At 45.9% G+C, this 22,249-nt stretch overlaps 1 protein-coding gene across 1 annotated transcript; it reads left to right on the top strand.

Moving 5' to 3' along the window:
- Positions 1-499: 499 nt before the first annotated feature.
- On the top strand, positions 500-6,618 carry LOC114242541 (trypsin). Its single transcript, XM_089735771.1, is given in 6 exon segments — positions 500-905; positions 1,963-2,012; positions 2,015-2,217; positions 2,746-2,851; positions 3,998-4,182; positions 5,311-6,618. Coding segments are annotated over 6 exon segments (954 nt in total). The 5' UTR covers positions 500-684; the 3' UTR covers positions 5,500-6,618.
- The last annotated feature ends 15,631 nt before the right edge of the window (positions 6,619-22,249 follow it).

The following is a 22,249-nucleotide window of genomic DNA, read 5'->3' as shown; positions in this document are numbered from 1 at the left end:
TGGAAATCAATCGTGAACATTAAAATTTGTTGAGTACGTATTTCATTACAAAAATTGGTACCCGCCTGATATTCGACTACCGGTGCATCGCTCAACACCGGACGTCTTATCCGTTCGGCCACGACGAGTTTAAAAATATAAAAAAAAAATTAATAAAAAATATAAAATATAAAAATTTCGGCGTTCATTTTTCGCGGCGAAAACAACTAAACTCATTTAATCACTGCACTATTCGCCGCGACTACCGCTCGACTCCGTGGCTTGCGCCGTCCTTATTCATGCATTTGTTTTGCTCGCCCGCCGCACCGCGCGATTCGCTCGGTACATTCCGCCGGTCGCTTCGCCGGTCGCCGGTGCGCGTGGCTTGTTAGGTACATTTCTATGCGCTTGTTTTAGTCGCTAGACGCTTCGCCGTTCGCACCGCGCGAATATTCGTATCGGCGAATGTCCGTGGCCAGGCTGTTATCCTTTAGGCCACGACGACTTCTCACCCTAGTTAGTGCTAATAAATCGCTGTTCCTAATTTGAAATTTTAAAATCAACAATAGATTCCAAACAAACAAAGCATGTTTGCGCGCATTTACCAAACAAACGGTTACGTAATTCGCCGTTAGTCGTTCGCATTCAAAACGTTCCGATGTTCGAAAATCGAACACGTATTATTTATTTGACATTATTCGAAAAATGAATATCTACATTTGCGTATTATTATTCATTAGAACTGTATCGAGTAAGATAGAAACGGTACAGCGACTTAGCAATGCTGAATTGGACGAACACACGAGAGTGACGAACAGTCACGTATTCCCGTACGTGGTTGCGATACTGCAGCGATCGAAGTACGTCAGCGCGGGGGCGTTGATTGACGAGAATTGGATTTTGACGGCCGCCGACGGATTGTTCCTGTAAGTTTTACCGTTTTTAAATACTGTTACGGGCTGGGGTTCGGGATAAACAAAAATCTACCGGAGTACAACTTAAAAACTGTATTCAACACTTAGAACACTCACAGAACGCTTTAAAATTCTCAATTCGCTTCTTCCGTTTCGCTTCGGGTGCTTCGTTCGCTGTTTCGCTTCGAGTAGTTCCGATTACTTACTGACTGTGTGTCATTTCTGCAAAGCTTTATAACCGATACCATTCAACACTATTCATATTCCTAGAATTATCGAGAATATTCCACACATTTCGAGTATTGTGTTTCCGCTAACTGACAATAGATGGCATTGTACTTTTCGAGCGTTCTAGGTGCTACTAGATCCTTCGATATTCGTTAGATTATTCGGCGATAGATGCCATTACTCTTACCGGCGAAACAATACTTTAGCCTGAATTAAATATAAAATTCGAATTTTATCGTCCATATTAAATACATATTATTAATGGTAACTTAGTCTTAAATTACCGTGGGTTCAAGTACATATAGATTGATAAATAACAAAGAAATACATAATATACTTTTGGTTTTCTTATTCTGATGTCTGAATAGATTTCCATTATTTTTTATGTATGCTGTCCATGTAAAACTGGAATACACGAGCGGTTCTAGACAGAACTGGGCTGGAATGTGCCTTTTTTCCTTCCTTGCTGCAAAAAAAACCGTAATTCACAAATTTTTACCGGAGTAGAGTTTATCCATACTACCTGGAGCCACTGCGTTCATCCATAGTGCGTTTTCAGAGATCTATTTGGCACGTACCATTCCGGCTTTAGAATGAGCTTCCCTCTACGGTGTAATGCGCGCACCATGACTTGTCCTTCTTCAAACGAGGCTTGTGGAGAATACTTAACGGTAGGCAGCGGCTTGACTCTGCTCATGGTATTGCTGATGTCCATGGGTGAACGTAACCACTCACTATTAAGTATGCGCGTCTGCATACAAAAGGCAGCCGGTTCGCAATGAGCAGGACGACATATCACCTGGCCCTAAATAGGCCAATATTGTTTTTTTTTTTTTTTCAGAATGAGAGAAACTTTAAAACTAGTGAAAGTGAGACTCGGGAGTATCAATTATAAAAAGGAGGTCTGCTACTGCCGGCCAAGCTGATACAAATTCATCCTTATTTCGACGACAAAAGTCCCATTTTCGATGTGGCCATGGTGCAGCTGCCTGAAACCCTGAGGTTCACGCCGAAAATAAAAGCGATAAGACTTCAGAAGACGTTCATGGATGTTGCCGCAACTCATTTCATTGTGACGTCATGGAATCCATCGCTGGTAAGCACATTTTCGGCATAAGAAATTAATGTTCGTATAATATATTGACGTGACAACGTCTTATAATTCGATGGAGCCGGCTGCATGCACGAAGAAACATGACTCATGCGGCGTCACCTCGCTCTGAGGCGTTCCATTAAAGGCTTGAAGTGCAAGTGAGAGCGCGCAATGAGCGACAAAGAGGCACAATCGGCCTCCGCGTTCGGCAGCGTTCGGCAGCGTTCGACATCTGTCTCTCTCCTAAGTAGGAGGACTCACTCAAGTGAGTGAGCGATAGTGATTTCCATTTACCTTCTTCTCTATATCCATACAAAATATCTATCAAACAAATAAAATAAAATTTTCTTTTGAAAAATGAAACCATTCCATCAGTATTTTCTTATGACGTTGTCACGTTCAACTATCGTCAGTAAACCGACTTTACAGACGACCGATTTTTTTAGCAAAGCAACTGTACTTTCGCTATGTCCTTTCGGTTTTGTTGATTACAACCACTGTCTCCGAATCTGTATCCCCTATATATTTAAGATACGATTTGCCTTCAAATGCGTAGGAGTTAGAGTACATTTTCTTTTGATAGCTATGTTGTGGTTCTCGGTGCGTGTGTCCAATGCGATCGGTTGGTGGTGGTATGGTAATTATTTTATTGCTCTTATAGGCAGACGATCATACGGCCTATCTGATGGCGAAGAGTTACCGTCGTCCATGGACTTCAGCATTGCCAAGGGCAGAGCAAAGCGGTTGCCTAAAAAGCCGGTTATGTGCAACCGTAACAAAGTCATCGTGGCCTAAAGGATAAGACATCCGGTGCATTCGTATGTAGCGATGCACCGGTGTTCGAATCCCGCAGGCGGGTACCAAATTTTCTGATGAATACGTACTTAACAAATGTTCACGATTGACTTATACGTTGAAGGAATAACATCGTGTAATAAAAATTGAACTCGCAAAATTATAATTTGCGTAATTACTGGCGGTGGGACGAATTGTGAGTAAGCAATGAAAAAAAAAACTGTTTATATTTACGAGTGGCCCCATTTTAACACTTTAAGCAATCTTGTTTATCATAGTACAGTACATAGCATATGCGCAGTAGTATTTTTGTTTTCAATCAGTAATCCACCTTAGCAATCAATCAGACAGTATGTGGTATGAGTAACAAATTCTGGCCGTAATGTATTCAGGCCATTTAGTCACTTAACTAGTTAGGTTTTACAAGGGTGTGCGAATTATGATATAAGGATTATGTGCCACTTAGCTCACCGAACCTTAGCCCGACGCTATTAATGTGGCCAGACTGATTGCTTTGATGGACGTATTTGTTAAATTCGCAAAATTACCGTCCTCTATCGCCGATTTTTTTTTAAATTATTTCTATTTTTCAATACACTTTTATTAGGTTCATACGTATGTTAGTATGTAACGAAATCTATGAACATGCTTTTGACCTCCTTCAAAATATAATTTAATAAATTTGAAGTAATAAGTGTAAGAAAAAATGATTTTATTGTAAAAAGAGCGATTTTCTATAATAACGTATTTAAAAATAATAAAATTATTATTTTTAATTATGGCTATGATTCAGGAAGACCGAAGAAAGAAATACTGCTTCTACTTCATTCTCTTCTTTGTCTTTAATTTTAATTCATTTATTTATTGTCGATTGTCCACTTTGTGCCCGTAGTAGCAAGATTCCACAGCCACCAAAGTAAATTTGTTAATTGATACGAATCTAACATTTTCAATACCAAATTTTAATGTCTTTGATCGATTTTACCAGAAACAAAAGCCCAAACACCCGAGTCGATGGAAGCTATAGAGCGCCGCAGAATGCTCACAGTGACTCATCTCCATCCATCAGAAGTTGAGGAGTGCGCCGCCGAGCTGGACGCCTACGGTGTCAATAAGACTGACTTGATCATGTGTCTGGATCCTCCTGGTGGAAGCGAAATTTGCGTGGAAAATGTAAGTTGACCGAATATAAATTATAGTTAACCTTCCTATATATATATGTAGTATATTTTATATATAGTATATTATAGATTAAATTCCCGTGTTGTGTGAAAGCGTGTTATATGAGATTAGAAGCCAATACAAAAGAATTAGTATTCTTTCTGAATGAAACACCTCAACTATGCCTATCTGTATTTCTTACCCGTTTTACATAAAAAACAACACGTGTGGCACTCGGGGACTGCCGCGGTAAAGCTATTGCATTGCATTTTTATCAACTTATGCAATTATAATTAATTAGACAATAATAATTTAATATTACCGCAAAATTACCCGCAAAATTATAATTTGCGTAATTACTGGTGGTAGGTAGGTAGGTGGAAAGTTTAAATTTCAAATCGTGGTTTTGGCATATCTTTAAGTATCTTAAATATCAATGTATTTAAATACAATATGCTGCATATACTAATATGCAGATTGAATAATTCGAGATTTACCGACCAGCATTTGTAAAGCGAAGGTACTCGCCAGTTAAGCTTTATTTGTTTACATTGCGCCCAAAAAATGTTAACAGTTTTGAAGTGAAAACTTCTTTAGAATCGTTGTGATTTCAAACCGCATGCAACGGAAAAACGACAGGTAAGAGACACAAATACAAAAATGTGTAGGATGAAGCCAGCAAAGAATGAGACAGAAATATACATACTATTTAATACAGCGCCATCTGTGAGATTTTTTAATACTAACGTGTGTATGAAAGCTCTTGTAGTGAATTTTAATTTAGGATTATACGTGAAATTAAAATATCAATTCACAGAGGGCGCTACCTTACAATTATTTACTAATGACAAAATTTACATATACTTAAGACGTTTAGGATAATTGTATTTTAATTTTGGAAGGTTTCACTTCTACCACGTGTGAATTGCACACATTTTGTATTTTTTGATTGCTTACTTTCGTACTTCGGAAACTATTACGAAAAACTTGGTAAATGTTATGTAAAATTAACCATAGTATTTCTCGAAGGAGTTTCATTACCTTAATCGCATTAAATATAGGTTACTTCGATATTGAAAAAGAAAGGTACATATCGTTGTACCTGTGCTAATTTGTTCATTACAAATGTTCTTTTTAAAGCGGAACGTGGGTGCTCCAGTAGTGCTCAATGGAGTTCTCTGGGGTGTAGTATCGTCTTGGAAGACAAGTGACTGTGACCAAGGAGCAGTCGGACCTAGTTTCGTGACGAGAGTGTCGGCACCTGACGTTACTTCTTGGATACACGCCACATTGCACGGGCATCGGTGGAAGCATAAGTCGAACGAATAGATAAATGCACCGGTTAAAATAGTAGCTGAAGAAGTTTAAGGCAATTAAATGAAGAATAAAGAGTTTTTCGAGGATTTTCATCTCTCTCTCTCTCTTTCTGTCTCTCTCTTCTTTGTCTCTCATAATCTGAGCTCAAGAGCTGTCCCAGTCTTGTGATTGGAACCTGTTACTATATTACAGATGAAACTTTATGTCTGAAGGAGGGTGATGATATCCAAGTTGCGTCTATAGGTATCTACTCAAGTAACTTGGCGGTAATATAGCTCACCAATCTACCAGTAAGACCGGTAATCTTTTTTCTTTAGATGGGTGGACGAGCTTACAGCTCACCTGGTGTTAAGCGGTTACTGAAGCACAGAGATCTACAACGTAAATGCGCACCCACCTTGAGATATAAGTTCTAAAACAGTGCGGTTACAACGGCTGCCTCACCCTTCAAACTGAAACTCATTATTGCTTCACGGCAGAAATAGACGGGGTGGTGATACCTGGATTAGAAGATTCACTATCCTCAAGCAGACCCTGGTCGTTCTCGACGACCAATGAATCATGTCAGGACTCGCCGTGATAATGATAGATCCTCTTCTGCTTCTCTGCTTTAAAACATTAATACTGTTCAAAGAAATTATAGGACGAATTGTTACGCCATTCACCGTATTTCAATCTACCGCAGTGCCGGATTGGATGGCTGTTATTATACGTCTCTATGATTGTTTTGTAAATTGATAGTTACGGAGATTGATTTGCGACGAACAACAGTGGATTAAATATTGAAAAACTCAATTCAATAAATAGACCCGATTATGTTAAATTCACGATGAAAAATGAGTAAAGAAGTTGATGAAAATTTGGAAATGATAAATTTTGCGTTATTCTTCTTCTTCTTTTTCTCCACCTTATCCCACTAGGCGGGGTCGGCATAGCAATTTTTTCACTTCCATTCTCTTCTATCAGACGTTATCTCAACTCTCACTCCTCTCTCTCTCATATCGTCATTCACACACTCCATCCATGTCTTTTTTGGTCGACCTCTTCCCCCTCTATATTATTATATTTATTTTATTATTATTATGACCGCGATAGGGAGTCGCTATTGCTGCTTTATACTGAGGCACTGGAATGAAGTCTATGTTGGCTCAAGATCAGCCATGGTTTTTTTTTAAGATACATTTGTATTACTAACACTTCATATGGAATTAATTCTGAAATAAAATTTATTATTATTATTAATTTTATTATTGATTAATGATGAATGTTTTTGGAAAATCGATCAGTCGTGTCTGACGATAAATTTAGTGGTTTATTTGAAAAGTTAGATATTAAAATATGACTAAATAAATACGAAATTATGTGATGTGTGTATTTATTTACAGTTGTATTTATGTATATTTACACTTATTTTTGTGAATGTATTTGTGATTGTGTGTTTAATTTATATTTCGATGTACCTAGTATTATTTACTCTGCCCTAACTTCGGTTGACTTGTAGAGAATGCTTTAGAAATTAAGTCCGCCAATGTGAACACATGAAGTGTAATAAATAAATCAATTGTTTTGCACACCGAGCTCGTCACCAGTCAGTTTGTTAGAGTTCTGATTGGAATAGCTTCAGTTATTCCGTATAGGAACGTCCAAAAATTTGATTTCGTCGTTTGGATATGAATGCGCGGATACTTTGGTCCATTGATGATCTATCAAATATTTATTTAAATGTTTAGTTTTTTTTTTTCGAGATCATTACTTTAATTCGTTTTGCGTGGTCAAGGATAAGCAAGGATAAGGACTCTAGATCTTTGTTGGGTATAGCAGTATCTCCATAGTCTACTTGGCTTGTCCCACCTAAGCCCTTTCCATTTTCCGCCCTAATATACTGGTGTTGAGGTTTATTGTGATCTCAAACCCATCTCGTTTTTAAAAATTCTTCTTCAACATATTCAAAGTAATTTAATTGTAATTTAATTTAAACCCACACATTCGAGTTCGTTCATGCTTATACGTATTCATAAATTTTAATATAAGTTTCTAATCTTGTCTCACATTTGGATTTTCAATTCTTCTTTCTTCTTATTTTTCTTGATTGACAGCATTATCATTGTCTTGTGGTAAGATATTTCCTCACACTTCACATTACATAATATTGTTTGTCATTTTATTTATTTAGTTATTGCGTAGATTAAAATTGTTTTAACTGAACAAACTTTTTTTTTTCTTTTTCCCTACCTATTCGTTGGTAGGCTAAGGTACTATTCCGGCTACGCTCGGACTAGTGGAACAGCTCACGGGCTCAACCTGAGACAATTTGCTAACATTGGCCCTAGCAAGAGCAGTGCTTCGCAGAATCTACCACCGGATCATAATCGCGACGCATTGAAAAAACCGTCGAGAAACTCTACGCTTAGCACAAATGGAGAAACAGAATCACCTTGCCTATTGAGGCCCGATTCCATGTATTCATTTATCCACACTACTCAGCTAATACCATAGCTTTATGTCACCTTTATCATGACTGAAGCATGTTTCCATACTTTATTAAAACCGCCGCTTCCTGTGCCACTCAAATAACAAGGACGTAGTTGATTCGGTTTTCTCCAGGCAGGATGGATTGCCTTCCTTCTGAGTCCGAACAAGTTTTTCGATCATCCACCTCACAATTGACTTAGCATTAACTTTTTCCACAGCCATGAGGTAGTATGTCGATACAGCACTGTGAGGTTGTATGGCCATGCCATGCAAAAGAAAACTAAGGACTAAATTAGAAGAAAAATTAACAAAGAAGGTGTCCTTAATCATAGGACCTATAATTTGATTATTCTCATATCTACCTTCCAGCCTTCGTTCACAAGTCATTAGGCGAATAAATTTTGTTGAAAAACGCCGTCATCTATACATTGTGGCAAACAACAACATAACAACCTTTATCGCGGTAATTAGCACGAGTGTTAATGAGACGTTTTAACGCAAAGCTGGATATTATGGATCAGCAAGCGGTTTTAGTTACGCAGTAACATGATATACCGTATTCATTGAAGCTTGATGAAGTTCTTGTAGCTAATGTCATACGTGATCCCTAGAGGTCGAGGTAATTGATTGATTCGGAAAGTAGCCAAGAAAACGTTGATAAGAATTTTGATAGAATTCTTAGGACCAGAAAGGTTATTCGGCGTTCGTTAATGTGGATAAAGAAAAAGTGCAGTTCAGCCACAGTAGAAACCTAGCATTCAATCTCATTACCTCGCAAGCTAAATCCTACGAGCTCAGCTGGGATGAGTGGGATTTGCTGATAGCTCCCGAAAGAGATCTAAGAGCTTAAAGGTATCTGTTTCCAGAATGCAACTACTATATAAATATCTAATAATAGGTAGTGTTAGGGGATCAGATTGATCCATAAATACGTGTCTAAAGGGTCGATAGTGACTGGCTTCTGCGTGAGTCGGAATCGGAGAGTAGTCAACGGCGGCAACGATGACGCGATTATCATGACGCATGGTCTTATCAAATTACCATTCCGACGCTGACTTCAGGTGTTTCCTGATCAATTCAAGACCCATATCTTGTTGATCGACATTCCTTGCGAATCACGATGCACCGACGGCTAGCCTATAAAAACGGCATTAGAGGGATTGGAGAGTGTTTATGTGTCTAAAAATACAGTCTGCCGCGGATAAACGCGACTCGGTCGCGGACAGACTTTGAAATGAGCAGAATATCATGGATGCATCCAGGATGACCCAGGATATGGCCTTCCTGGCCAGGGTTTGAATTGACTGAAGAGGTTGATGGGGGTTAAGGTTCTTATGGGAGAGGAGATTCACGTTTTTAAGGAGCACGTCTGTGCTTTTCGCGGGGTTAATATCGATTTCCCATTTCTGGAAACACTGTCCGAGGGTTACGGCTGTGCTCTGGAGCTTATTCGCGATTATGGACTTGTTTCTGCTCGAATAATATAGTCGCTGCGAATGAGGCTAACTGTGTCGACAGCGATCGGGGAATGTCATTAATAAATAAACTAAAATGGAGTGGAGAGAGGACGGACCCTTGCCGCAAGATGTCGTAGGGAGGAGTTGGTTACCACAACTCTTTAATGAATAGAGCGGTTCGACCAGAAGTCATGTATGATGAGCACGATACTGAACATCAAACCGTTGTACCAAACTTGTAAAACACGGTTAAAGTGCTAAAGAAGTTTTCAATTTCGAAAAACAATTTTCAATATGAACAGGGAAAAATCGGTCGCTCTACACCAATTTGTGTAACGCTCCGGCATTTGTCTTTGTCAAGACTGCGAATGAAGTGTGGTCCAAATTACTAACTTCATCGCAGGCGCTGGGCAGACGAGGTCAAGGCACGCTGTCACCTGATTAGTTTTGGAAGCTCACAGTACCTCTGCCCGTGTGGCCACCCTACCATTACCGGTAAATGCGTAAATTATTTATAGTTTGCGGGTTTCTTATTTTTATTTTACAATATTGTTTATTCATAATGGAGTCATTCAAAAATGGTTAATGCGAAACATTAAATACAAAAAAAGTACACTTGGCAGTCATATCACCATTGGCAGACAAGAATCATTTTTTTTTATTGCTTAGGTGGTTGGACGAGCTCACAGTCCACCTGGTGTTAAGTGGTTACTGGAGCCCATAGACATCTACAACGTAAATGCGCCACCCACTTTGAGACATAAGCTCTAAGGTCTCAAATAAAGTTACAGCGGCTACCCCAACTTTCAAACCGAAACGCATTACTGCTTCACGGCAGAAATAAGCGGGGTGGTGGTACCTACCCGCGCGGCCTCTCAAGAGGTCCTACTCCCAGTAAAAATGAATTACACGCGGTGTACTTAACGATTGAAATAGTAGCTTAAAATCATTTGATCTTAACCAGTAAAACCGGTACTTATCTCGTAACTTAAGGCAAAACACATCCAAACTTCACCCCACGCAGATTGGTATCGCTTCCTCTACACTAGTCTACACGATCTAGCGGAAATAGTGCTGTTCACCCTTATCTCGTGCAGACGCCAAATGATGTATGGTTGTTTAGACGTTAGGCGAATGTTCTGGAGTCGTATGGAGCCATCGTGATATTCCCACAAGTCTTAATGTGAGTAATACGTAACTTTTATTTGTAATACCGAAAATGCATCAAAAAATAAATAAATTCAATTTTTTTTATTGCTTAGATGGGTGGACGAGCTCACCGCCCACCTGGTGTTAAGTGGTTACTGGAGCCCATAGACATTTACAAATCAAATGCGCCACCCACCTTGAGATATAAGTTCTAAACGCATTACTGCTTCACGGCAGAAATAGGCAGGGCGGTGGTACCTACACGTGCGGACTCACAAGAGGTCCTACCACAAGTAATAAATAAATAAATTCAATGTTTTACCCAGATGGTCGTTACAAATAAGCTTAATTTAAGTTCTAAGAAACTTTGTTGTTCAGCGCTTCAGTGAGTGTGGCCCGGGGCTTCTTCCGGTGAAAGCTATTTAAAAGTTTCGAAATTATATATCGAATTCTTTTATAATTCAATTATATTATTGTTTTATTGCTAGCTTCAAAAGAGCCCATAGACTACAACGTGAATCCTGTCACCCACCTTGAGATGTGAAATCAAATGGTGGATGGTGGTCAGAGACAGGATGGTGGTACCTATTCTTGAGTTCTCACACTTCACCAATAACTATGCACTGTACAAGTGGGTACTACTGTAAATAAAGCCCATTAAATATATAGATATATGTATATGTAAGATTGATAAGAATGGAACGTATGAAAAGAGGGTGGAACGGAGCGTTAAGGTGTGAGTGAGAGAAATGATTAGAAAGGGAGAAGAGAATGACAGAGAAACGCAAGATGGCGAAGACGATTGAATGAGCAAGGCGTAAAGAATACGTCAGTTAATTTTTAATTATAATAACAGAGAAGATTTTGCGTAATTACTGGTGGTTGCATCACGCGTGAGTCCGCACGGGTAGGTACCACCACCCCACCAATATCTGCCATGAAGCAGTCATGCGTTTCAGTATGAAGGGTGAGGCAGCCGTTGTAACTATACTGAGACCTAGAAGTCATATAACAAGGTGGGTGGCGACATTTACGTTGTAGATGTCTATGGGCTCCAGTAGCCACTTAGCACCAGATGGTTTGTGAGCTCGTCCACCCATCTAAGCAATAAAAAAAAAGAGAACAATAAAAGTGCAATAGTGGAATATTTTTATTTTATGCGTCGCGATCCCAATTCTACATAAAATATGAGTGTAAGGTTTGTTGTAAGATAATTAAATTTGTTAATGTTAAGGCAATTTTCGGATTGCCAAATAGCAACACTGTTGGTGGGAGCAATTACAGTAGTGGGGACGTGACATAATAAAAAAGGCGATAGTCTGAAAAAACGAGACAGAAAGCAGTGTATTGAGTAGTGAGCAGATCTATATATTAATACGTGAAGTAAAAACTTTGTATCCCTTTTTCCGAAAATTGCGCGGACGGAGGCGTATGAAATTTTCCACACTTCTAGAGAATATAGAGAAGAAGTGCACAATGCTAATATTTTTTAAAATAATGCATAACAGATACATTAAATCAATAAAGAAACATTACACACTCTACATACCATGTATTTGACGCACACACGCATGCATACTATTTATTGTCAAACTTTTGTTCATGACGTCTGTTGTCAAATTGAGATTAAATATTGTTTGTCTTTGTTAATATTTTTTATAGTGTAGCTTTGGCGAAATTTGTGATTATAGAAGTATAAAATACAATCATAATAGTGTACAACTTACAATTCCAATTAATTATAGTCGAATTTCGACTACTGCGGGACCTCTAGTACTTATAGATTGTACAAGTGGAGTTACAAATAAAGTAATACGGAATTAAGTGAACTGTAATCTGTGTATTTATTTCCTGGCTTTGGATCCCGAGTCTTACACGAGTTTTTTTTTTATTGCTCTTGTAGGCAGACGAGCATACGGATCACCTGATGGTGAGTGGTTACCGTCACCCATGGACTTCAGCAATGCCAGGGGCAGAGCCAAGCCGCTGCTTACGCTGCTTATATTTAAAAGCCATTGATGATATTGAAGTGGAGGTAATTGCGAAATTCAAAAGCGTGATGTATGTTTTGAGAATTCCTTTGACTACGGTGGCCTTTATCAGCTAACATACATGCTGAGCTTAAGATAAAATCCTTCCAGGTGTATCCTATTATTATTTACTATGCAGCAAGAGAAAGTTATATGTGGCATACAAAATCTAATATATAAAATTCTCGTGTCACGGTGTGCGTGATTGAACTCCTCTGAAACGGCTCAACCGATTTTCGTGAATCTTAGCATGCATATCGGCCAGGGTAGAATATCGGACAACATCTATTTTTCATCCCCCTAAATGTTAAGGGTGGTCCACCCCTAAATTTTTTATTTTATTTTTTATACAAAAACTTTTGTTTTTATTTTTTATGATACAGCATACAAAAATACATACAACCCTAAATTTTCACCCCTCTACGATCAACCCTTATTTTTTATTTGTTAATCCTTACACAGTTACAATAAGTTAGTTTTTTTTTCTACACTAGAAGTTCCCTAGAAACCTTATATATGGCAAAACAACGTTTGCCGGCTCAGCTTGTAATCTTTAATATTCATTTAGCATTACACGTCTGACAAATTATGGCAACACTACCCCTCGACTACTAATGGTCGGTTGCGATTTTCGTTGTTACGACAAAATCGGTCTTATTAATGGTGGTTAAAGCTTAAAATTGTGCGTTGCTTTTCATTAACGTCCGAGGCAAACATTAAGAACAGTAACTACATGTGTCGTAAAATTTACTTGTAGGTATACCTAGCCGACATGATATTAGTACTCGGAGTATAAATGGTGTGCTGCGTCTATTTCTTAGAGGTATCTTGAGATGGCCAGGGAAATGAATAGATGCGCTTACTTCTTCAAATACTAAATATATTGTTTTTAATTTTACAAACATAGGTAAATTGACGTGGGCGTCCATCTTTTATCTTCGTGTAATAATAAAAACTAGTGGTCCCGTAGTAGTCGAAATTCTATTATAATTAATTGAAATTATAATTTTGTACACTATTATGATTCATTTCAAAGACTATCACTACACTATACTTCTATAATCACTTTCGCGAAGACTACACTATAGAAAATATTAATAAAGACAAACAATATTAAATCTATTCTCAATTTTAACCACAGACGTCAAGAACAAATGTTTGACAATAAATAAACAGTATGCATGCGTGTGTGCGTCAAATACATTTTTTTTTTTTTTTTTTTAAACGCTCACAGCCGGCGCCCTACCCCGGACCGGGTGGGAACCCAGTCGGAGCTATTGAGACGGCGGGACAGGGTTTACGCAGTGCACATTACATCCATCCCGCCGTCCCCCAGACGCCGGACCGGCGGCCGCCAGCAACACGACCGCCGGTTCCCTCGGTCGACGGGCCAAGAGCCCGATTGATAGCGCCGCGCTACACCTTCCCCCGGAGCGGTCGGGGGAACGCGACCTACCACGCCGCCCCACGCCTAGGTTGCTCCCCGCACAAAGCGGGTGGAGCCCGAAGCCCTTAGGGGGCCGGGTTACGGACGGGACCCCGGTCCCGACCCCCTGCTCGGCGGCGGCGGGTTTCTGCGTAGTGAGGAGAGCTTTGCCTCACTCGCCCCGCCGCCTCCTTCTGCGAGATGGTGCACTCGCAGAAGTCGAGCATAGCCTTCCAAGACTCGTCGCCGCCAAGCATCGACGCCACGACGCCAGGCAGCGACAAGTCTGGTCCTATCTTTGCGACAAGGACACGGCGCCGCACCTCCCATGCGGGGCAGACAGCGAGCGTATGCTCCGCCGTGTCCAGGTCGTGTCCACAATGGTGGCACCTCGTCGTCGGCTCAGCTCCTATCCGGTGCAGGTACTTTCCGAAGCATCCGTGCCCAGTCAGCACCTGCACCAGACGGAAGGTGAGGCGTCCTCGGCCACGATTCACCCAGTCATAAAACACTGGGTAAACCGCCTCGACGGTCCGTAGACCCCACGTGGGGTTGGCCAACCGCCTCGACCACGATTCGAGCACGGACCGCCGAGAATGGGCCTTCCGCGCCCGCAGCTCACTTTTGGAGGGACGCGCCACGCCCAGAGCACGAAGCTCACTGCGCCACCGATAGTCGGCAGCGAGCGACTCCGCCTCCAACTCCCATGGCGGCGTCCCCGCCAACACACACGCCGCCTCGAATGAGACGGTGCGATATCCACGGATGACCCTGATAGCAACGGTGCGCTGCGGCCGGCGCAGGAACCGAGCCATAGTAGCCCGATTGCGCGGCTCAGCCCATACAGGCGCACCGTACAGGGCCATCGATCGCACCACCCCAGCGTAGAGGCGGCGTACAACCTGATCCGGCCCCCGATATTTGGGAGCAGTCGGTTCAAAGAACCGGCCGTCCTCATTAACCGGGGGACCAGCTCCGCAAAGTGAGCACGAAAAGCCCACCGGCCGTCCAACACGAGGCCGAGGTACCTTAACTGCACCCCAACCCCTATCCGGACGCCCCCAACCACGATGTGGGCGTCGACAGGTGGCGCTCTCCGCGGCCCGTGAAACCACAAGGCCTCGGATTTACTGAGCGCCACGTCGAGGCCCAGTCTCTTTATCCTCCCGACGACGAGGGCCACTCCCGCTGTGGCGAGACGGGCAGACTCTCTATAATCATCCCCCGGGCCACGACCAAAGTGTCGTCCGCGTAACAAATAACACGGAGGCCCGGGAGGAGGGCACCCCTCAGCACCCAGTCGTACCCGATGTTCCACAAGAGGGGTCCGAGAACCGACCCCTGTGGAACACCACGCACGACCGGAAAACGGTGAAGGGTCCCACCGTACCCGGTACATTCGACCGACCTGGCCTCCAAATAGGAGCCAACTAGCCGGCGGAGGTAGAGGGGCACTCCATGCCTCTCCAGTGCCCCCCTATCACAGACCAGGGCAGGGTGTTAAATGCGTTGGCGATGTCAAGAGACACCGCCAGCGCCACCCCACCCCGTGAGACAGCCTCGTCCGAGAGGGCCCGCACGCGAAGTATCGCATCCACGGTCGAACGGCCCTCCCGGAAGCCAAACTGCTCCGCCGACAGGTCAGGTCCAACCCCGACCAGGTGCTGAACGATGCGGGCAGCCAGAATACGCTCCAGCAATTTTCCCGCCTCGTCCAGCAGTACGATAGGACGATACCCGGCGGCTGTATCCACCGGGCGCCCCTCCTTTCTCAACAACACAAGTCTGCCCGTCCGCCAGAGCAACGGAAACCGTCCCGACTCCAGGCAACCATTAAATAGCTCCAGGAGCCGGTCCCCCAGGGCATCGAGGGCCAAGGCCAGCACCCGGCCATGGACTCCGTCCGGGCCGGGGGCCGTGTCCTTTGCAGTCATCCTGACAACGGCCACACGGAGCTCTGCCCCAGTGATACGGGGCACCTCAGCAGGGGCTTCGCCGTCGATGGCGTCCGACGGCTCACCCATAGCAGGGGGAACAAAACCCTCCCGCTCCTGCGGGAACAACGCCGAAACGATGTCCCGCAGCTGTTGAGGCTGAAGTCGCTCGGTCAAAGGAGGGGCCCACGGGCGCAGTTTGCCGCGCACCAGCCTATACGGGCTCCCCCATGGATCCGCTTCGAGCGCCTCCAAGAGTCTCTCCATGTTCTGCTCCTTGGCCCGCCTGATGGCCAGCCGCAGGGCGTCCTTCGCAGCACGATATTCGCCGTGCAGCCGGGTCTCCTCCTCCGCGAACGCGACGGGGCCGTCGCGCCGCAAGTGGCGGCGACGGCGGTGTCTAGCGCACCGGCGGCTCGCCCGAATGGAGACTGCACGCAGTCTCGCAATTTCGGGCGACCACCAGGGCGACTGCCGCCGTCCACAACGCCGAGGGCCGACCCGGGGCATCGAGGCATCGCATATGCGGTGCATCGCGCCGCGGAACCATTCGGCCTCAGCCTCCACGTCGAAAGGGTGTGGACGCATGGGCGTCCACGCCGCCACTATAGAGGCCTCCACCAGGAGCTCCTTCTTCAGGAGCTTCAATGCCCACCTAGGGAATGATCGGGACGCACTCCGCGGGGGGTTAACCCCGCGAGCGCCTGCGGCCGGCGTCGGCGCGGGAGCGGAAAGATCGAACCGGATATACCGGTGATCCGACAACGATTCCGCCCCCACCACCACGCCCCAGCCCAGGATGCGCTGTGCGATGGACGAGCTCGCGAACGTCAAGTCCACGATAGACTCTCCCATCCACCGCACGCATGTCGCGACCGAGCCCTGTTAACGATACAGAGATCGGCCGCGACCGCCCACTCCTCCAACAGCCTACCACGAGCGTCCGTGGATGGGGAACCCCAAGCGACAGACTTCGCATTGAAGTCCCCCGCCAGTATCACCGAACGGGGAGAGAGGTGACGAGCGATCACCTCTAGCCCGTCCAGAAACCGCTCGAACTCGACGGTAGGCCGATTTGGAGAGAAGTACACCCCGATCACGACGGTATTTTCTAGTTGTACCGCGACGATCCCGGGGCCCCTGGTCACCATCGCCAGGGGAGGAATCATCGCGGATCTTCTTATATGTATGGCCGCCAAGCCATCAACGTCCCCAAACCAGCAGTCGTCCGCTGGGGGAACGAAGTACGGCTCGGCGACCACAGCCACGTCAATTGACCACTCCGCCATAGTCTGGAGCAGCATGTCCTGAGCCCCGGCGGAGTGGTTCAAATTTCCTTGGAGGAAGCGATAGGTGTGATCCATTAAGGCTGGACCACATCCATCGCCCCCTCCCCTACTCTATTGTCCCCGCTATCGGGCTCGAACGCCTCAGCGGGGGCCAAAGTGTCAGCCGGTGCTCCCCCGGCCGACCGCTTCTTTTGGCGCCGCTTAGCTTGGCGGCGCCAATTTCGAATTGCATTTTTGCCGGCCGGGGGGCATGCCTTGCCCCCGGTCCGGTGATCAGCCTTGCGTCCGGCCGCCGCGCATAATGAACAATGCGGCGCAGCCAAACACACGGCCGCCTTGTGTCCAGGCTGACCACAGCGGAAACACAGTCCACTGCGGTCAACCGCACTCACGCACCTGGCGAGGCAGTGCCCAGTGCTGAAGCACCTTAGGCACCGCCAGGCACGTGGTTCTAACAGGCGCACGTGGGCTGCTATCCAGCCCACGCGCAACCTGCCCGGATCCCCCGACGGTCTCCCAGGCGGAGGAGCAGCCAGGGCGACGGCCGCCTCCACCGGGCAACGTACCCACACGGAGCCGGCCCCGGTATAACCAGAGCGCAGCTCGCCTACGGTTATATTCTGCGGGGCACAGTTGCCCTGGGCAGCGACGGCCGCCGCCACCTCATCCCTGGTGGTGCAGTCGTCCAGGCCGGTCACTCTCAATTCAGCCATCTTGACCGGCCTATGCACCCGCACCTCCTCTTCAGGCAGAACCATACGGAGCCTTGCCGCCAGACGCTCCGCGATGCCGGGACTGTCGGCAACGGGACATTCTAGCAGCTTGGCCCCATTGGCTGTCTGCCTACAGCGGAGGCCCTCCCCCGCCCCGATCTCATCCAGGTCAACTGCCGCGCGCGCCCGAGCAATAACATCTCCGTATGTCATGCCTTTTGCTTTGGCAGCCGGCAGCAGCGTTAGGACCACTGCCGCCGATCGCGGCGCGCGCGGTGGCTTCTTTGTTTTTTTGTTTTTATTTTTATTTTTATTTTTGGCGGCTACAGGCGCTCGACCCTGTTGGGGAGCAGCCTGAGCCGCCGTGGCCGCCGGCGCTCCACCCACTTGTAGAGCTGTCAATGGGGCCTTCTTGCTACCCCGCCGGGCCACCACGTTCCACCCCTCGTCCATGTTAGACGGAGGCGGAGACAGCGGACGGGGCTGGGGTGCTTGCGATGGTCGTTTCGCGTTGGCACCGCCCCCCGTTTGGTTCTATCCCGTCCCGGGCCCAACTTAGTAGCTGGAGCCCGTACGGGGCGGGGCGAGCGGCTGGAGTACCCGACACCGCGGCATATGCCGGTCGCCGAGCGTCAGCCGGAGCAATGAGCTGCGCCTCGAGGGCCGCCAGCCTGCCGTCCAGCCTTTCTAGTACAACCTGGACAGTGCGACTGATGACCTCGTCCAGGCTGAACTTTCCAGCTAGCTCCCGTGGCCCCACGAGTGCCTGCTGCCGCTTGGTAACGGTCATCTCTCTAGTGCGCGGTGACGGGAGACGTGGACGCTGCTCAGCCGCGCGCGGTGGCGGCAGCACAGGCCACCCATCGCCAGTCAGCGCCGGAGAACGGTGACTCCGAGGGGCCCCGGTGATACATGACGTCGCTGCCGGTACAGGAGCCGGAGGAGTCCGCAACCCAATGGCCTGGGGCAGCGCGGGCGACGGCGTCGATGCCGCTGCCCTCCACGAAGCAGCAGCCTCATCACCAGGCTGCTGTTGGGCTTGAAGTAGTGCTCGAAGCCTCGAATTCTCCGCCATCAGCTGTACCACCTGGTCATTGGCGGAAGCAACCGAAGGCAGAACCTTCGAGACCTGCGAGACCACCTCTCGCAGCTTACGGCCAGCGGCTTTGGTCTTAGTGCCGTTGGCCGCATATGACTTGACGGTCCTCATGGCCCTGTCTATGACCAAGGCAGGGTCTTGAAGGCCGCCATCTTCCTCCTCTGTCGTTCGCCCGTCCAGTGAGGCGACAGACATCGACGCCGATGACTGCGCCGGTGACGGCGCGCCCCTCCTCCGGGCGGGTCTTTCTTTAGGTGGCGGCATGTCCTCCGTAGCAGAGGCCGCATCGGAGACTACCAGTACCTTCTCCGGCGGGGCATCTGCGCCAGAGGATGACGCTGGCTCCCCTCCCCCCTCGCGTGAGGAAACTCGCTGGGATTTCCTTTTCCGCCTTATCTTTTTGGCGGTTGTCTCTTTCGAGCCAGCCGCCTCGCTGTCACTGACGAGCCCAGAAGGCGTCAAGTCAGTGCTGGCGTATCTCTGTTCGACGGGTTTTCCGCTGCCCGTCACACAGCCCCTTCGTCCTGGCAAGCTTTGCCCCCCCAGAATACGCGGGGCTGCGTGCTCCCACCAAGGTGGAAGCACGGAGGGATTCTCCACCTAGGGTGGTACCCTCCTGGGGTAATTTTTTTAAAAACTTTGCCATCATTAATTTTTCCTTTGATATTTAACCAGGGGTCGGTCCCCTGGGACGGCCCTCACGACTGGAATCCCTCCAGCCACTCATCCCATCACCGGGCACGTCACAAGCTTAGGATTAGGGCATTTTTTATAGAGGTTCGCATCCTCGCGGCCCCTGCTAGGCAGCGGCCCCCGTCCCCTACTCGGTAGGGATTACGGTATGCTTCTACGAAGCCACGCCGGTAAACCGGTACCCCCTCTGGAGAGCCTTCCCCTGTAGCTGCCAAGAGGCAACCGGGGACATGGCAACCAGCGACCGGAACGGAGTGTCCTCCGGTTCACTTCTCATCCTCTTGGGGTCTGTCATTACTGACAGACCCACACGTCTGACCATGATGTGGCCACGCCGGCGTACTGGTACCCCCCTCTGGAGGGCCTTCCCCTTTAGCAACCAGAGAGCTACCGGGGACATGGCCTAGCATCCAAGAGGGCTCCAGAAGGGAGCCCTCGCCCCCTTCACGCACCCTTTGTCCAGCAAAGGTGGGAAAAAGGGAACACGGTATGCAGTCTACTTAGTTCGCGGCACCCCTGTGCAGACAACGCTGCTCCACGGTGTCGGGGTGCACGCTTAAGCCCCACCGCCACGACAAGGCGAGACCACGCTTAGTGGGGGCGTCAAATACATGGTATGTAGTGTGTGTAATGTTTTCTTTATTGATTTAATGCATTTTTTAGGCATAATTTAAAAAAATATTAACATTCTGCACTTCTTCTCTATATTATTCTCTGTAAGTGTGAGAAATTTCATACTCCTCGTGATTTTCGTGAAAAGGGATACAAAGTTTTTCCTTCACGTATTAATATATTAGATTTGACAATTGGTGCCACTTTTGCGTTCTCTGATATCTCATTGGTTCATGCGATATTACGTCACCGCTGGCCAATCACAGCCATCAATGTATGAAGGGAAGCTGATCCATTAACAGGGTGTTTGAAATTGGTATAAAATAAATAATAGTTTTTTTTGTGCGATAGATGAATGAGCTCACAGCTCAACAGCTGTTAAGTGGGTACCGGAACACATATACATAAGAACGTGAATATCATTTTGAAACAAGAAATCTCTAAAATAAGTTTCTGTTGTATAACGATTGGTCTCAACTCAAACCGGAATGCGTGATTGCTTTGCGACAGAAATATTCATAGTGGTGGTATCTACCCATGCGAGCTTACAATATCCTAATCTAATTATCAATTACGTTACAAGTTTAAAAAAAAACATATAAAACTACTTCAAAGCTATGATATTATGTACCTAATATCTAAAAAAAGCTTCACTGGGTCGAGAAGTTATTGTTACGCGCTAGGGTTCGGGATAAATAAAATTTCCCCAAAGTACAACTAAAACTGTATTTAACAATTAAAACACTTCACAAACACTTTAAAATTCTCAATTCTTCCACTTCGCTTCAGACGATCCATTCGCTGTTTCGCTTCGAATAGTTCCGATTACTGACTGACTGCGTGCCATCTCTGCAACGCTTTTATAGGCGCATCCTACGCTTTTATAGCCACATCCCTAGAATTATCGAGAATATTCCACACATCTCTAGTATTGTTTCCGCTATCTGACAATAGATGGCGTTGTGTTTCTCGAGAGTTCTAGGTGCTACTAGATCCTTCGATATTCGTTCGGCTATTCGCCGATGGATGTCGTTACTCTTACCGGCGTTACATTATGCTGAATTTTCGTAAAAATATGTCACCGATCTCTTCATAAGCTACACCTGTCCTAATCGTTCGCTCATGGGTGACCATCGTGACGTACCCGCCTGAGACATTCTATTGCGTGCCACCACCTATATCGGTCAGGATTGCTCAGTCAGACACTCGATCACTCCATCTTTTCGGACTACGACTTCCGGAACATTTTCCATCCATTTTACTCGTCTCTACGAGTCTCAAAGGAATGGCGACGTCTGGTGACCACCACCCGAAATTATGACCACGACCACTCTACCAAGAGTGCAAACGACTGATGAATCTCTCCAGAGAAACTCCGTAAAAGAGTCTTCTCACTATATCCAAAATCGTAAGCTACACCAGGATTAAAACCATGTTTAAATTACCGTTGTTTCAATGACCGTCCAATGAAGTGAGCGTCCTTAAAACTTAACGTGGTAGGATTTGAAGCAAACCAGTCTAGGTATTGTGTACAAAATAGATCTTATTTCATAGTTACTAAGGAATTGTCTTATGTCATTCGAGGCAGCCTAATGAACATCACTACAGAGTCCGTAATGCAGTGTGGCGGGTAAATGATGTGGTAACATTACCGGCAGGTCTCGTTAAATGGTTATAGGAGTGAGATTATTACGTGTCGGGGCAGACGCGTAATGAGAAATACGAACTGCTCTAGAACGTTCTTCGAGGGGACGGGCTAGACGCCGGTTGCATGTGCCAAATATTATCTAGATAAGCACGCAATTAGTACTTTCACTGACGTCTTCCGAGTTGGGGAAATAAATAGACAGTTTCAAAGTTCTATTCGAGATTGGAACAACGATTGAAG

This window comes from Bombyx mandarina, chromosome 20 (genome assembly GCF_030267445.1).
Source record: "Bombyx mandarina strain Sakado chromosome 20, ASM3026744v2".
Lineage (NCBI taxonomy): Eukaryota > Metazoa > Arthropoda > Insecta > Lepidoptera > Bombycidae > Bombyx > Bombyx mandarina.
This window is presented reverse-complemented; position numbering and strand designations above follow the sequence as displayed.